We start from the raw sequence: 17,006 nt of genomic DNA on the forward strand, positions 1-17,006 counted from the left end.
TGAATGGTTGAGTTTATTTTTATTGGACAGTGCTGCAGCCTAGTGGTGGGGAATATCAGTAGGCGCAATGAGAAAAGTTGGCGGCGCAAAAAACAAAATTAACTGAAGATTTTTTATCAGGGAAGAGATTTTCTGGGCAGAATGGCAGGAAGTGGGGCATTTCCGGTGCACGGAGTTGACTTTTTGCTCTCCCAATCAGCTGTGGAGAAGGTGATAGAGAATGGGGTGATGAAGGATGAGGAGAAAGTTAGCCCGGTGAGTTATACGGTGAAGATTGTCCAGCAGAAGAATGGAATTGAGACACAAGTCTTCGTCTGTGGGGTCTGCATGAAGGAATTCCGGTACCAGTACGTCCTATTCCGGCACTTTACTACCCACACCGATGCCAAGGTGTACAAATGTGATGTCTGCAGCAAGACCTTCCGGCAAACGTCGACACTGCAGCAGCATAAAGCCATCCATAATCAGGAACGTCCTTTTTCGTGTGATGTCTGCTGCAAGAGTTTCAATCGTATGTCCACGCTGATCTCGCACAAGAAGACCCATTCAGCGGAGAAGCCCTACAAGTGCCCCGTGTGCCAGCATGGTTTCCACCAGAAGGGCAACCTCAGGAACCACGTTTACATCCACACGAATGAGCGTCCCTATCGCTGCCCCTACTGCCCCAGAGGATTCAATCAGTTGTCCAATCTCACGTGTCACAAGATGAAGACACATTCCCAGGAGGAGGGAATTGCATTTCACTGCAAATTGTGCAATTTACGCTTCGCAAAGAAGAGCCAATTCAAGGAGCACAACATTCAAGTCCACAAAGGAGCTTCTGAATCTTCAGAGAAGAAGTAAGTCTCCCAAAGTCCTGAGATCTTCTCCTCCTATAAGACGAATCTTTAATTTTTTTTTCTTTGCAGACCAAAGAAAATTATTCCACTCGTTTCCGCCTCAACAACAATCCCCAAGAATTTCTCTTTTGAAAAGTCCATTGTGATCCCCTACGTGGATACGGATGCCATGAGGAAGGTCAAGATGAAGAATGAGATTCCTTTTGGGCTTCTCAATTCCAAAAACAACATTTCCATCCTTATGCGAATATACGATCTTGGCCAGAAGAGCATTATCCGTGAGGCAACACCGGAAGACATTGTGTCCATGTCGAAGATTCCCATTGTTGCGATCATTGATGAGAAAGATGGACGCTACACGGTGACGATGCCCCCGAGGGATTTTCAGGATAACATGAATATCAGCGATGGGAAGATTTTCTTTGTAAAGCAGGAAAAGATTGAGGAAGATCCTCCCACAGCAGCTTGTGCATCAAAGAATGTCTTTTTCGGGACAACAGACTCCCCGCAGAATAGTGGAGACGCTACAGGAAGTCACTTTGTCGATGGAACACTCGGAGATAATTCCTTTAGCAGCCTAATTGAGGCCATGAAGATCGATGGGCTGTCGCCAGATGTGCCCAATATTGTTAAATTTTTCGCCCAATCTCCAGAAGAAGCTAAGCAGCAGCAGACAATTAAATGGGAGAAAATTGAGCATGCCAATAATGATGAGATTCTTGGGCCCTAAGAAGGCTTCCAAGATAGAGAATTTTACAATTTTATCGTGTTTTGGATTTTACTTTCATTTTATTTAACTTATTCGTTCAATTAATGATTTCAATGAAATTAAAATGATAAATTATGTTAGTTTTTTGAGGATTTAGAGAGAAATCAGAGAAAAGAGAAAGATTGTCCTTAATTATGTGACGTCATTTTGGTATTTTTTTAATGATAAAATTGATTCTTTTTAAATCCTAATTATGGGATTAAAATATAATATCGAGTGTTAATTATTTAAAATTAATATATAAATAAAGAAGGTTTTTAAATAAAAACTTTTTAGTTTTTTAATTCCTATTTGAATTTTCCGTAAAATCGAAAAAATACGATTATGGGGAGAAATGGGGAGATATAGGTAAAACTGAAAAGACTAAGTAGTGCTCAACTGAGAAGAAAAATTCTCCGAAAAAAAAAACAAACAATTTTTTTTAATGATTTTTATTAATGTTTCCTCATTATTTTTTTTAATAATATTTTTATGCCATAAAAACTTATTGATACGGGTTTTTCTTGTTCAAATATTAAAGAACTAGTTAATAATAATACATAGTGATAAGTTTCATGCACCTAGTTTTTATTTTTCTTCATTTTTTTATGATCCTATCGTCCATTTTATTTATTCATTTTTTTATTTAATATTGTAAAATGTCCTAAGATTGATTTTCTTTTTTTAAATTGTTATCGTCTTATTTTCTACAAAAAAAAAACTCCTGCAACGAAATATGTTTTCTAAGCGTTTCCTTTAAGTCGTATAAGTTAGTTTTCTTTTAATCCTCTGTGGTTTAACTTTCCTTTATTTTCCTTTCAATAATAATCCTGATTTTTTGCTTTCCTTTTCAAATACCATCGCAGAATGTTTTTTTTTGTTTGTTTTAATAGCAACTCGATATGTCGATTCTACATTTAATTTACTTTAGTTCTTGTTTTTCATTTAAAGTTAATTTTTTCGAAAATTAAAATTACAGTGTTAAATATTACAATGCACAATAGTTAAAAAATCAGTTAAAGATTTTTCTTTTTCATTATTTTTTTTTGGTTACTTATTGTTACAGAGCGTAGTTTTTTTTTTTAGTTTTTCTAGCGAGTTAAGAACTTTTTTTTCATTTTTAAATTCCCTCCATAAAAGACTTGGAAAATGTGAATTATTAGTTTTTTTTTCTTTTAAACTTTTTAAATTCGTTATTTTCGTTTATTTTTCTGCCCTAAAAGAGACTTGATGATACGCGTTGTTCTATGATTTGTTTGTTTTTAGTTTCTTTAATTTTTTTGCAGTAGGATATGTTTTTAAAAAGAGTTTTCTGAGTTTTTTTTAATAGCTCTGAAATGGAGATTTGAAATGTATGGTTTTTTTCTTCCTCTAGCTAGAGTATACTCGTCTAGTGATAAGTTTCTTTTTTCTTTTCATTTTTTCTAACGATATTTCTTCTTCCACCTACACTTTCCACGGAATAATTCTAACGATAGAAATGTTTGTTTTTTATAAGAGTTGTATAAATTTTTTTTCAATATAAGTTGCATAAGTTGTTGGGTCCATTAGATTTTCTTCTCTCTGTAGATTTTTCTCTAGATAGTTTCAAGTTTTTTTTTCTAAAATTTTATGTAGCTCATGCAGATATTTGTCACAGTGATAATTTTTTTTATTTTATGTATAAAATTCTTGATTTCTTAATATTGCATAGCATCAACATAATTTTTGAGGCGTTTTTTTTGTTGATATAATTTTCAGCATTTTTATATTTACAAAAAAAATTTGGTGGTGTAGTTTTTTCTTCGGAATTTTATTGTTTTTCTCGATGCTCTTCAATTTCTTGCTCCGTAATCACCGTTACAAGTTCCTGAACAACTTTTCCCAAATCGTCTGGAAGGAAATTTAATTTTTAATCAATTAGTTTTTACTGTTTCTGAAAATCTTGCAAAAATTTTCATTGAAAATGCAAACAATGACGTCACCATTTATCTCTTTCAATGCATGAAGCATAAAATAATTCGTCAAATAAATATCATCTGAAGCATTAGCTTGATCAATTTGTGCATTGATAGAGGTAAAAATTAAACAAAATTGTGGTGACGTCATTCTTTGAATTTTTAAACAAAAAAAATTAATCCACAACCAAAAAAAAAATCTCAAAACTTAATTTTAAAAAAATGTTAAAGAGAAGCACAGAAAAATGAAAATTAATGAGTGACAAAGAAGCACATTCACCTTTCTCTTTCATTTCTAATTCCTCACACCATCTGACAATCTGCTGCAAGAGGACTTCTAACATTGACTGCTAAAAGAGAGTTTAAAAGACAAAAAATCCTCCTTCACCATCAACAGAGGACTTACATTCGGCCTGGATGCAGCAATTCCCGTGGACGGAGAGAGAGAGAGAAAATCCCATTTTGGATTAGATTGAGATTTTGTTGCGTTATTAGTTAAAGCTTTGGAGGATGGAGAGATTTTCTGGGCACATGCACGGGAGTTGGGGGAGGTATTGTGGGGATGGATAGACGCATTAATTACCCGCCATGTGAAGGAGGCTGGTGTGCGGCGGCGGCGGTGGGCGTCCATCTCCGTTGGGATTGGCATGATTGAGACCCAGTGTTGGGCCACCATTGGCACCCATCATGCCGCCAGCAGACATCATTGCACCCCCAGATGAGGCAGCTGTGCCGTTCATGGAGTTAGTGTCTGGATGAGAGAGAAAACGCGCGTGGGGTGCCACGAGGAGAAACAGAAACCCATCACCGGTGAGTTTGCCATATACATTATTTGTGATTTATGTGCAACTTCCATGGGGCGGAGGATTAAGAGGGGTCTCCTCACATCTCACCAATTTTCCCGAGATTTATTGCCCACACACGAAAATGATTATCCCCAAAGCATTGATTGTAATTATTTGCATTTCCTCCCTGCCCCTCAAATTTGCTAAAGCATCCCCTTTCGGAGACATTTTCTGCTGTAGCGAATGATGCAAAATTATTTAAATCTGACAAAGATTATCCTTTTCTGCTCAATTTGCATACTTTTAGGCAAGTTTTGGCAATTTTTAATCATTTTAAAGTAAAAATGAATTCATTGATGAATTTTTGTTCAATTTCTCTTTATCAATCTTTTTTTCTCAATTTTTTTCAATCACCTTTAGTCTTTAATTGACTGTAATAACGGTAATCAACAATGCTACCAAATTGCCCCTAAAAGTATTCTAAAATGATCTTTCCTATCGAATTTATTGAACAGCACTCTAGCAAACAACAAAGCTCGAATAATTTGCACTGACTTTAATAAAAGCTTAGAAAAGACTAAATAATGGTGAGATGAAAGATCCCTTTCGTTCTTTCCCGGAAGTTCCAGTACAGTAAAGTTTGAAAAGCAATGAGAATTAGGAGGAAGAATCTTTACAACTTACTTGCATTCTGTTCGTAGTGGCCATTTTGTTGCATTTTGGCGGGAGATTCCGTATTTAGCTGTGAAGCAGTTACGGAACGTGTCTGGAGCGTGGAAGCCTTTGAGACATTTGGCTGAAGGATTAAAGATTTTTTATCAATAAAATGAGCAGAAAATGAGGAAAACTTTTACAGAGGAGAAAACTTATGGGGATTACTTACTTCATCTAGCAATTGCCTGAGTCGCTGAAGTTGCGCCTCGAGCTGTCTATTGTGATCCTCGAGTATCTGCATGCGTGCCTCGAGGCGTCCTTTGTGCTGCCGCAGCAGCTTCGCTTCGGCCATCATATCCTGCCCCTGGCCACCACTTGAGCCACCCGTTTGGCTGTCATCGGGCGTCGTGGAGGGTGTCTGCTTCGACCGAAGACGATCATATTCCGCCTGGAGGGATGCATTCTCCTCCTCGAGATCCCGAATCATCGCCTCGAGTTCCTCCCGTTGTTCCGCATCCATGGCAGCCATTACCTGAACCGGCGACTTCGGGCCATTCGTGGGCAATGATTGACAATACTGTGCAATAAGCTGATGCTCATCATCACTATCCGGTGTGGAATTGCTCCTTGTGCCGTATTCCACCTGCGCCAGGCGCGATGCATACATCTCCAGCCGGGAGTGCATGTCATTCTGGAGTGTGTGACTTGTGTGCTGTGGACTCGGTGCTGGACTCTCCAGGGCATCCCCCTCGAGGACACTCTGCACGGGTAAGTAGCCAACACGTGGGTGCTTCTTGAAATACTTGCGACTCTTGAATTTATTCCTCAATGCTCGCGTGAAGTCACGCACATCCTCCGTTGAGGTGGTTGTTGTGCAGTATTCCTGCATTGGATGACTCAACTTGTGATTCTTGGCGGTCTTCCCGAGGAAGAAGCATTTCTGGCACATGTCAAAGTTGAAGCATTTGAGGCAACGATACCGGAAGCCCATTATTGGGTATTCGCGGCATATGTTGCACTTTGCCTGATGCTTTGCACCCTCAGCTGCTGCCAGACGATGTAGGACGGGCAACCAAACGAGACTCTGTGGTTCATGTTGTAGCCATCCGAGGAAGTGTTGAGCCTCAATTGCAATCTCCTGCAAAACAATTTCCGCAGTTTATTAGAAAATTGTTTCTTCTGCATTATTCTTTTTAACTTCGAGAGAAGAAAGGAGGAGTCTTACCTGAGTTTCTCCTGCACCATTCTGCGAAATTCCCGCACGCTCCAAGCATGATCGCACTGATGGCTCAATGTTGCTACCCCCGAATGCAGCAACCTCACCCAGTTGACGCGGCACTTGAATGCAGTCGTGCAGAAGAAGTCCCAATTTACGCTGATCCACCTTCCGCTCGGGGTCAGCAATGAGGCGGAACAGGTAGCGATATTTCTCCTCCAAATGTCCCTTGCACAGCAAAATCAATCCCACCTAAATCCGAGAGATTTTTTTAAGGAAAGAATTTCCGGGAGAAAGCATTATTAATGAGCTTTTACCTTGAAGCTAAGCACTCGTATCTGACCCGTTCGCTGGGAATCATAAACATTGAGGATCCAATTGATGGCTAAGTCCAGCATTAGAGGCAAATCCACCTGATCCACAGTCACAAAGAGCGAATGCAGGACCGTGGTCATGTCGGGAATGTCTATGAGTTTGTCATTCTGTGCCCGGAGGCCATGCCGATCGAATGATTCAATGGCAATGGACATTGGGATGCGATCCAGGGCTATTTATTTTTGAAAATAATCCCAAAAATAATTTTATTTTATTTCTCATTTACAGCATAAACAAGCATTAAATGATTTATGATTATTTTCAAGCATATAAAATGATGCATCGTCAATCAAATGAAATTAAAAAAAATGTAAAGTCACTCACCAAGACGCTTCTGGACAGCTCTAAGCTTGAGTGCAGTACGATATGCCGAGAAACGGACATCATTTAGCTCAGCCAGTGACTTCATGAGTTCAATCATCTCCGGATGGTCCCAATGAGTAGTTTCCCGTTCATGGCTGAAATGGAGAACACGACAGATGCATTGAATTGGTGTGCAATTTAGGGAATTCTCGTGGGCTGGCTGAAATATGTATGCTACTCACTCGATGTAGTAAGGCACATTGGCGGGTGTTGTTGCACGCTCCCAGGGCGCCTTGACGCTTGCACCCAAATTGGGCAGGGGACCAATTGTGCCACTATTCATCTGCGAATGACGCGACCCATCCGAATCCACACCCATTTGACTCGCTCCCGCATCCTTTAGGACCTTCTGCCGTTCATCCATGGCAATTTGCAGGAGTTTCATGCGCGTATTGAGATCCTCAAGTTTGGCCAGGCATTGATTTGGCACCACCACGTGATTCACCGTGAAGAAGCTTCACGCAAAACATTGAGAAGCATTTTTTAAATTAATTATTCCCTCTGTGGGAAGACAAAAGAAATAAATTCTTACCCCTGTTGCTCATTGCAGTCATCCAGGAGTGCACCAGCTGTGGTCATCTTATCTCTCAGTCGCTGCAGGTGTTGCATTTGATCAGCTGCCTCGGAAGCATTTGGTGGTGGTGTCCAGGAAGACGTGAGTGTCTCTGCAGATGCCACACGGGAGCTCAAATCCTCCAAAGTCTTCTGGAATTGGCGCATTTTCTGCAAGAAAACGAAAGAAAGGTGAGCTTAAAAATTAATCTCTACTTAAATCTAAACTTTCCCCCGCCAGGAAGGTTAAACATGAGCTTTTAGCTAGAAATCCTGGAGGGAGCTTACAAAGGGATCAGCATTGTGTGTGAAATTGGAAAACAGCTCCGGAATGAATCCCCGTCCAGCAGAGGAGGGGAGTATCAAATGAAATTCGCGGTCAATGAAATGCGACACTCTCTCAGTTAAAATTCATTTTGCCAATCAATTTGTGGTCAAATTTCACGTGGAAGTGTCCAAACATCATCAAATTGCATTTAATTGACTCTGTCACGGTTTCTGGCATCAACAGAATCCACCAACACCCCTCAAAATTAAGCCCCTTCCACACCCTCGCATTTCCTCCCAAGTTGGAGGTTGATTTTTTTTGTAATGCGCTTTATTGTGGGTTTTGCAATTAAATTTCATGTAAATATTGCAAATTTCCAAGGCTTGACGACAACAGGAAGTGAGATTGCGATGGATTATTCTGTGATAGTTTATCTGGGATTTGTCTAATAGATTTATGGCTAAAGGTGAAGAACTCAAGTCAGAATTTTCAATTTTTCAAAAAGTAAATAATTTTGCTGGAATATTCAGTTGAAAATCGTTAAATACGTTTGATTTTAAATTATCATGAAATTGGAATTTATCTAAGACGCCATTTATTCATAGCGTCTTTTCGTTGCCATCTTGAATTTCTGATCAGCTTCTTAATCTTCATTTTTCTATACAAAATCTCAATTTTATCCACTTCTTCTGAAGCGATTTGGATGAGTTTGGGTTCAAATGAAATGAAAATAAATTCTACACACTTTCATGATGAAATTATCTTAAATTTTTCTTTGTACAATTTTTGTTTAAAATATCTTTCTTTATCTTGTCTTACACTAAATAATATTTTATAAATCATTTCAGGATAATAAATTGTAAGAATAAATTGAGATGAATGCAGAGAGTTCTCGTGACTTCCTCCTTCACACAGATGCACTCATCCACCTGTTTCGAAGTGAATATTCGGGAAGTAGTTCGTGAGTGTAGGAAGACACAAGAGGAATCCCCTGTGGACGATTTATCGACATTTTGTCCGCGTATGTGACAAAAAAATAGAACTGAGTGAGGAAAGTTTGAGCATCTCTTCCTCCTTTCCTACCACATTGAATCATCTCTCTTGTTTCTTCCAGACCATCGCGGGAATATCATGCGGGAATTCACTTTTTAAGGGACGTACGGTAGTGGTGCGCTTGGGGGCGGCGGAAGGTGTGTGTGTGTTATGGACCAAAGGTATATGTATGTAAGCTTTGGGAAGCTCCATAAATTTCCGGCAAGATACGATGGGTTTTGTGTTGTGTGCACCTTCTCTAAAATACCTACATACAGCCCAAAAGCGAAGTCTTGCTTAACAGGTCGCTTTGGCTTGGTATATAAGTTACTTTGATGACGGTAACAGAGATAAATTGTTATGATAATTTTATTGTTCTTCATAGGAAGTTTACCGGCGCCCCCCGCTCCAACTTGCTGCCGTATGCACAAAACAAGTTGAGGGTGAAAAATCCCAAACTCCCCCAGCGGATCCGGGTGGGATTCTGCAAGGAGATTTTCTGCGGTGCACAGAGAATGTGTAATGGAGCAAACTTTTCCTCGAACCCCCCACAGTCATTCTTTCACCTCGCACCCGCCGTGTGCAGCAAAAAGGCTTGTTGCAGGAGTGGCCAGGAGCGATTACGGTGGGTAAGTTTGACCAGAAATTTTCTCCGGTTAATTCTCTTCTACCAACAATAAATATTGCTCAAAATACAATTTTATACTGCTCTGCTGAGCTAGGGCTTGGCTATGAACTTTTGCTGCTTCTGTATGTGCTTCTACGGAGGTACCTTCTTTTTCTCTTCACGAGGAAGATTAAAAAGTTTTTAAATTGACTTTTATGAAAATCTTTCGTGAATTTAAACCCTCTGAAAGATGCAATTAATTATAAATTCACAAATAGATTTATTTAGGTATTATTAAAAGTTTAGAGAAACGATTAATCAATGAATGGGAATGATTTATGTGGCTGCAGGAAGCTCTTAAGTAATTCGTTGATTGTTGTTAATATTTTTATTCATTAAATTGATTAGGGAATGGTCCAGTGGTTCTAGAAGTTTAAGGAATTTTATGAGTCATTTTTTAGTTAAAATTTGTTATTTTCGGTTTTAGAAAAAATGTTTTATGTTAAATGTTTGAATTTTGAATATTTTTGATAGCTTTCGTTGTTGCGTTTGGCGTTTCTTTTCTAATATCAAACGTTTATTCTAACGTTTGATATTTTATGTAAAATAAAATATTTTTAAATCTATTTTAAAGATAAAAATAATTTATTTAGCATGTTTTAATCGCTAAAGAAATACCTGAATTGTTCGAAATTTAACGCTACTGCTGAGTGAGGAAATTTTTCTGTAGAATGTGGGTGATTTCTGGTGTCAAATACAACACGATTGGACCCACATGTCGTGCAAGAATATGAAAAAAGTCAAACTCTGCGTATCCCTTGAATGACTCACGCCGACGAAAGAACGTTTATTTGGAGTGACATAAGAAATTCCACACGGGAGATAAAAAGGCGCAGTTTTGTGTACAAAGAGTTAATATGCCTGAAATGAGGTCTTTGCGTTTCATGTTAATTTTCTTCTCCTCTCTCTTCTCTTGATAATGTTTTAAGAGACTTGTAGAAGAGTGAGTTAAAGGGAAGTTACAAAAAAAAGATCTACTAGAAAAGTATCTAAGAGAGTTAGTTTTGTCTCGATGTCTTTGGGAATCCCCTCGCGCGCGCGCCTTGAACGTCGCCGATGCAATTTTATCTGCATGTGGGCTTAGTAGAGTACATAATGAGATTAGTGAGAGATTTGTGCATGAAGACGGGCATGTGGATGGGATTCTGTGGTGCAGGCGCCTCTAAATCGCCTCTGGACATTTTCAAATGTGCAGTGTGCAGCCTCACCAGTCACACACAAAATGCTCTATGCTGCTCCACATTTAATGGAATTTACACACTCGCTCTCTTGGCTCACTTCGACAAGCTGTTTTGCATTGGTTTGTAATGTAAAAGCCGACCATTGTGGTGTGTGACTGTTCATAACAAAACATTTATTAACATTTTGCAAAATCCATTGTGCTGATAGGCAGTCAGCAACAACCCCAGAAAAAACTCCTTGAATCGTTTCAAATTAATTTGCGGGGGTGGGCCTCAAAATTGCATTATTTCTTCTATTTATTCACATATGAGGAGCTTTCACTACACTAAAAGGGAACCATTTTTTAATATAAACAAATAGAACAAAACATCAACAAATCCACTCTCAATGCCACATTTAACTAACAACAAAAATATTACCACTCAAAGACTTTTTTAGTTGGAAAATCCTTTTTGTTGGCGAAAAAATGAGATTAATTTCCAGCCAAAAAGTATATTGTTTGCCAACAAAATTTCCCGCAGCGAAAGCAAAAGCCACGATAAACTTTTAACACAGGCATATTTCCGCTCTTCAATCGCTTGAAATTAATAAAATAACATTTGAGAGGATATTGTTGTAAATTTTACCCTTCATTTATAAAAATTTATTGAATAATGCAAATTTATTTGCTGAACCATTCGCTGGGTACACTAAAATTCACAGTATGAGCTACAGTCTGTTCAAAAATTGATGGAAAATTTGAAGAATTTTTTTTATTTTAAAATTTTTAACGATTTTTTTATTGAATGAGGATGAGAAGATTTATTTTTTTTTAGATATTTAGAACGATTAACTAAAAAAATTATTTTAAAGGAAAATTACTTAAAGAGAATACATAGACGAAGGTATAGGATAAACTCAAAACTTGAAAAAATTGTCTGGAAAAGTTTACAGTAAGGAAAATTTAATTTTCATTTGCTAAATATTTCTTCACCTTTTCAGAAGATTTTTTTTTAGAAATATTCTCAAACAAGAATCGTCAAAATTCTAGGAAATTTTTCAGAGACCCCTGAATTAATTTTTATAACAAAAAATAAAAATAAATTTTAATTGCTTCGTGTGTAGCATTGGTGGAACAGACTGCACAAGCGGAATGATGGCACATTTTATTCTGTGGGGTAGAAGAATAAAAAAGAGAGCCTGTGTTCAAAGCTCAATGTGAGCAAATATTTAACATTCAGATATAACCCTATGCGACAATGTAAACAGTGATTTAATTAACTCATAAAATAAATCACTGCTATTTTAATGTCATTTTAATGGTAATCACATTCCATCCTTTGCAATGAATTATTCAGACCATTCTAGGGTCCTGACGCGCTGGCCCATTGTTTGTGAGATTCCCTCGTGTGGAAATTCAGTGCGAATTTTTTCGCTGTTACACTTTGACCTCAATTTTCTTTTTTTTTTATCCCTCCCCCATCGTGGAGTTTATTTGCAGAATTTCATCCCATTATTGTCGCGTACCAATATATGACTTTTTTGTGTCTCTCCCGCACAGCATGAAGGCGAAGGTTGTTAAACCCAAAAACAGCGATGTAGAGGATTAAAGAAGAGATCTCTCCGCTAATTAGGTGAAGCATTTTATTGCACACCCAACACCATCATCTCGGGTTTTGTGGCAACAAAAGAACACAACTAAAATTGATTAGTTTCGTCGTTAATTTCCGTGTCCGATAGGCGGTGATGGTGGTTGCGCGCTCGATGGTGCAAAAAAAAGAACCCGAGATATGTGGTTCAATAGCAACACCATCATTGTCCTATTTAGGATGAATATGTAGTGGAGGGAGAAGAGATGGGGAACATAATTGTCTAATAAATCGCTCAATTGATGGACTAATTGAATTGAATTAATCATTTATGGAGCACTGAATAAGAGATGCCTTTCACAGGTCATAAAATCAAGGGGGGTAAGAAGTGCAATTTTAACAATACTCTGTGAGCTCTTTCCTTTTTTACCACCATCCCCATAGCCTTCCCAACAAACACCTTGCAACTTTAACTTTGGAAACTCTGAAGCAACGTTGCAAGAGAGTTTACTTCTTAGTTGCTAAAGTTGCGAATATGGTTGCATGGAAAACGATGCAGTATACTTTATCGCGATGTTGCCAAAGTTGCAAGATTTTCTTTATTATTTCAATAACTTGAAAAATTTAAGTGTTTTTGCATTCTAAAGTCTTTTCTACAAATTCTCAAAGAATAATTTACCTAAAAACACACTAAAATCTGAATTTTAAGCAAAATAATTAACTTTGAAAAAATCACCTTAAAAATAGTTGCAGGAAAGTATATATCAACGTTGCGCTAGTTGCAATAAAAATTCGAAAGAGAACAAATTTTCCTTGAAATTTAAGTTTTTTTGGACTCTAAATGAGTTTTATGCATTACTTATCCCTAAAATAATTATTTTTTATTGATAATTTATCAAAAATTGTTAATTTTATTAAATATAATTTATTTAGTTGCTTAAACGTTGCATCAGGGTATGCCGGCGCAACCCAAGCACGTTTTGTGCCTATGTTGCGCCTTTCACCGCAAGGGGCGCGTCTATTGCGAGAAATAACCCAAAACAGACAGAGAGCGGAATAGAAAAAAATGAGTCTGTCTCTTTCATTTATGTTTACAAACAGCAAAACTAGCGCCGCCCTGGTGGGTTGCTACCGAATCATTTTACAACGTTGTTGCAAAGGTTGCTGCATCGTTGCCTCAGAGTTGCAAAAAATGTCTAACATGGCCGACGGCATAAAAAAGTTGATTTTTATTTCATTATTCCGAGCAATTGGGAGCCCAAAATGATGTGGGAAGGCTTTCTTAGGGATAGTTGGGTACATTACTTGTGTTTAAATAATTAATTAAAAAAAATTAAATTTTTGACCCCTAAAAAAAAATATTATTTGGTTAAAAAAATTAAGAAAATTGAGATGGGAGCATCATTTAAGTTCCTTTGAGGCAATTTCATGACGGTAGAACCGCATGGCATATTTTTTTTCATTTGGAAAAAAATCTAAATGTACTGGTAAGCTGACCAAGCTTACGAGAGCTGTGTTTCTTTCAGTGTACCAATTTTGTGAGAGCAAACTAGAACGCGAATTAATTTAAATACGCGCAAAGTCGGGAAAAGTTGAAAAGTCATCCCCTAAGAAATCTTTAGAAGGCCATATCTCGAGAACGGATCCATAGATTTTCATAAATTTTTTTTTGTTTGAAAGGTATTGAAATCAGCTACAACATATCGAAAAATGAAAAAAATTTATGTCGCCATTTTCGAAAAATTCGAGTTCGAAATTTTCGAAAACTTTGTTTTTGACTTTAGCGCCTCTTGCGTTCATTTCTCGAAGTTGCAATGTTCTAGACATTTGTAGGGTTTCTCGAAACCTTTCATTTGCGCTTGAGTTGATCAAGATCGGACTTGTAGAACCCGAGATATGACATGTCAACTTTGGAAGGCTATATCTCGAGAACGGATCCATAGATTTTCTTCATTTTTGGCATGGAGCTAGATAATATGGTCAGCTATAACATATCAAAAAATGAAGAAAATTTATGTCGCCGTTTTCGAGATATTCATCGAAAACTAATCGAAAATTTTGTTTTTGATTTTTGGCCCCCTAGCGGTCACTTTTGAAACTTCGGATGTTCTAGAGAGTTGTAGGGTTTGTTGAGATCTTTCATTTGACCCCGGGTTGATCAAAATCGGTCAAGCCGTTTTCGAGTTATGGTCGATTTTCGATGAAAAATTGTGGCAGCCATATTGGCTAAACGGCTTGACCGATTTTCGAAAATGAGGTATCGTTGGAAAGCTCTTGATGGCCCCTACAACATATCAAAATTTCAGATTTTTAGCTATTACAGGGGCTGAGATATAGCGAAAACAAAATTTTGAGGTTATTCAAAATGGCGGACGGAGGGGTGGGGGGGTGGATTTGACCTCATAATCGGATGTCTTCCGGTCGATATTTAAACTTTGCCGTTGACCGCAAGTCTCTATCTATTACCGTTCTCTTGTAATTTAGCAAAAGGTTCCGGACGGACGGACGGACGGCCGGCCGGCCGGCCGGAAAAAATTTTTTGGCGCATACGTTTTTTGGAATGTGGGGACCCTAATTCGTGCTCATCCCAAGTTTGAGCCCGATCTGACGACTTTCGATTTTGCTCGGTACACAAAAGCTGTGTCTGAAAGAAACACAGCTAAAACTCTATTATTAAATAATATAAATTATCCATTAGAGTTTGTCATTTATTATGATGGGAATATGGACGCCATATGATTATTATGAGTGTGTACCATATTTCCCTCCATTTATGACAGCGGAATGTTTTGAAATATTTTTTGAAACATTTTTGTTTCAAAAAATTTTAGTTGCGAGACGGTATACGGGAAAGGATATTTCAGAGTTTTGCAACGTTGAGATTACTAGTTGCGGCAACGCAGATATCTATTGACCATCTACTTCGAGGCAACGCAGATATATACCGTTAGGCATGGTTGCATTGTAGTAAATGTAACTCCGCGCAACGTTTAGGCAACTATCAATGGTTTGTTGGGTTGTCCTGAATGTAATGCAGTTCTACGAAGAGGAAAGAATAAAATGACTTTTGGATGCACATAAGAAATTTACGAAATTCAGGAGAATCGATAAGAGAAAGCACAAATTGACTCTGAGAAGAGAATGAAAAGTTTAAATATTGACTTTCTCAAAAAATTGATTTTACATTATTCCCAATTATCCTTAATTATAGAGAATTTTTTAAAGAATATCCGTAATAGATTTATCAAGTGTTGGAATTTTAAGATTAATTTCTGTAACAAAATGCCTTAGATATTGAATTTATTTTAATAAAGAATTTTTATGAAAAATTCAGGTGTGGAGCTTTTGTGATATGTTGCTCAACATGCTCCATTAATATTGTAAATCAAATTTATATGTCCTCTAGAAATGATATCCATTCATCTTTTTGATCCATTGAATATGCCATTGTGGTAGAAATTCAATATTATAGAGGAATGTGTTCCAAATTCGACTTATACTCTATTCTAACTAATTTTGCAGCGATGTTAGACTTTAACAAATTTATTATCAAATTCTTTTTGAAAAATTATTTTTTAATGAATAAGAAAACGAATTAGCCTTTTAGATAAAAGCTTTCTGATTGGCTCAAAAAGTTACAAAAGTTTTTATAAAATAATTTGTGTTTTATAAATAATGATTTTAAATAAATTTATTCTTTAATTTTAAATTAAATTGAATTAAAGTTTTAATGAAATTAATTAATTTATGTTTGTTTATTAAATTAATTTAAATTTGTTTCCAATGAAAGTAAAACAAATAATAAAGATTAATTTTATTTATTTTAACGCAATTTGTAAATGAATTATTCCAATACAAGCACCTCTTTTGCAATAAACTGGAGGGTTTTATGTTGTTGTCATTTTGGGAATACATTCCCCTATCTTGCATGCACTTATCACCTCTCAAGGCAGTCTCCTCATTCTCCTCATTGGCCATTAAAGGTGATTTGCAGCAAAATAGAGAATTTCTATCTCAATGCGTTTGTTTATTGTGAATTTATGAATTTCAATGGGCTGCATTAATTTATTTTGAGCCACTCTTTATCATTCCAATACATGACATTGTGGCTGTAGGAGAGCCGATTGGTGGTGGAGCTTTATTTGAGATTATTACCAAAGAAAGAAAATTGAAATTAAATTTATCATGTTAAGTCGGATTGTTGCTTTATCAATTGCTCTCGTGTCTCAAGGGGCAAATATTCCGGATGTTTTGATTTTTTTCTCAACTTGTTAAGATCGCAAAAAATCGTTATCATTTTAAATGTTCATTGAGTGTGTATTTGAGGCAAATAAATGGTGATTTTGAGGGACTTTGTCGGCATGTATTGGGAGGAAAATTGAGAAGAGGAAATGTTGAATTTATCTCAACTATATAGTTGAGTAGTTTTGTGGGGAATTTGTGCAGAAGATTCAGCATGAAGATAAAAGTCCACGCCAATGTGAATGATATCATTGCACTTTATCGGACATTTAAAGAAAATATTGCCATCGCGGTGGGATGTCTTGTGAACAAATTCATCTGTCGCCGCCAAGAGTGGCTGAAGAGGACACTCCTGGGGGCAGGCAATGAAGTGGATGTCCAATATTTAGTGGTTCATTTATGGTTTCAACTCACATCCACATGTAGCTCACCATTCCGGGTTCTTTCGTGTCACCCATGTGGGTTTCTCGCTCGCGCGCATATTTTCCTTCGTTAACCTCTAGGCCGCCAAGCGGGGTCGTTGAACGACCCCAGCCCTATATTTCGTGCTATAACTTAATAAATATAAAAGATACCAT

At 37.2% G+C, this 17,006-nt stretch overlaps 2 protein-coding genes across 7 annotated transcripts in view; one reads left to right on the forward strand and one right to left on the reverse strand.

The window, feature by feature from the left end:
* Positions 1-4: 4 nt before the first annotated feature.
* Positions 5-1,876, forward strand: LOC129795965 (zinc finger protein 107-like). Its single transcript, XM_055837556.1, has 2 exons — positions 5-839; positions 909-1,876. The coding sequence occupies exons 1-2, from the start codon at positions 142-144 to the stop codon at positions 1,567-1,569; spliced, it is 1,359 nt and encodes a 452-aa protein (XP_055693531.1). The 5' UTR covers positions 5-141; the 3' UTR covers positions 1,570-1,876.
* Positions 1,877-2,154: 278 nt separating this feature from the next.
* Positions 2,155-17,006, reverse strand: part of LOC129795896 (dystrophin, isoforms A/C/F/G/H) — a 221,833-nt gene continuing 206,981 nt past the window's right edge. For 4 of the 6 annotated variants that reach the window (XM_055837459.1, XM_055837473.1, XM_055837438.1 and 1 more), the window contains 9 exons: positions 7,450-7,640; positions 7,100-7,372; positions 6,879-7,012; positions 6,497-6,726; positions 6,189-6,431; positions 5,193-6,101; positions 4,994-5,105; positions 4,108-4,275; positions 2,155-3,459 (listed from right to left, as the gene is read on the reverse strand). In XM_055837459.1, the coding sequence (XP_055693434.1) occupies positions 3,380-3,459; positions 4,108-4,275; positions 4,994-5,105; positions 5,193-6,101; positions 6,189-6,431; positions 6,497-6,726; positions 6,879-7,012; positions 7,100-7,372; positions 7,450-7,640 (2,340 nt within the window). In that variant the 3' untranslated portion in view covers positions 2,155-3,379. Of the gene's footprint in view, positions 3,460-3,804; positions 3,938-4,107; positions 4,276-4,993; positions 5,106-5,192; positions 6,102-6,188; positions 6,432-6,496; positions 6,727-6,878; positions 7,013-7,099; positions 7,373-7,449; positions 7,641-17,006 lie in introns of all 6 variants that reach the window. The other 2 variants (XR_008751164.1, XM_055837465.1) reach the window with 2 other exon arrangements.

Source organism: Lutzomyia longipalpis, chromosome 1 (assembly GCF_024334085.1).
Source record: "Lutzomyia longipalpis isolate SR_M1_2022 chromosome 1, ASM2433408v1".
NCBI lineage: Eukaryota > Metazoa > Arthropoda > Insecta > Diptera > Psychodidae > Lutzomyia > Lutzomyia longipalpis.

What these genes read in the sequence shown, in the direction of transcription:
- LOC129795965 (XM_055837556.1), top strand. Translation starts at nt 142, where the DNA reads ATGGCAGGAAGTGGGGCATTTCCGGTGCACGGAGTTGACTTTTTGCTC. An exon ending in TCTGAATCTTCAGAGAAGAA is followed by an intron (nt 840 to 908) that starts GTAAGTCTCCCA and finishes TTTTCTTTGCAG; the next exon opens with ACCAAAGAAAATTATTCCAC.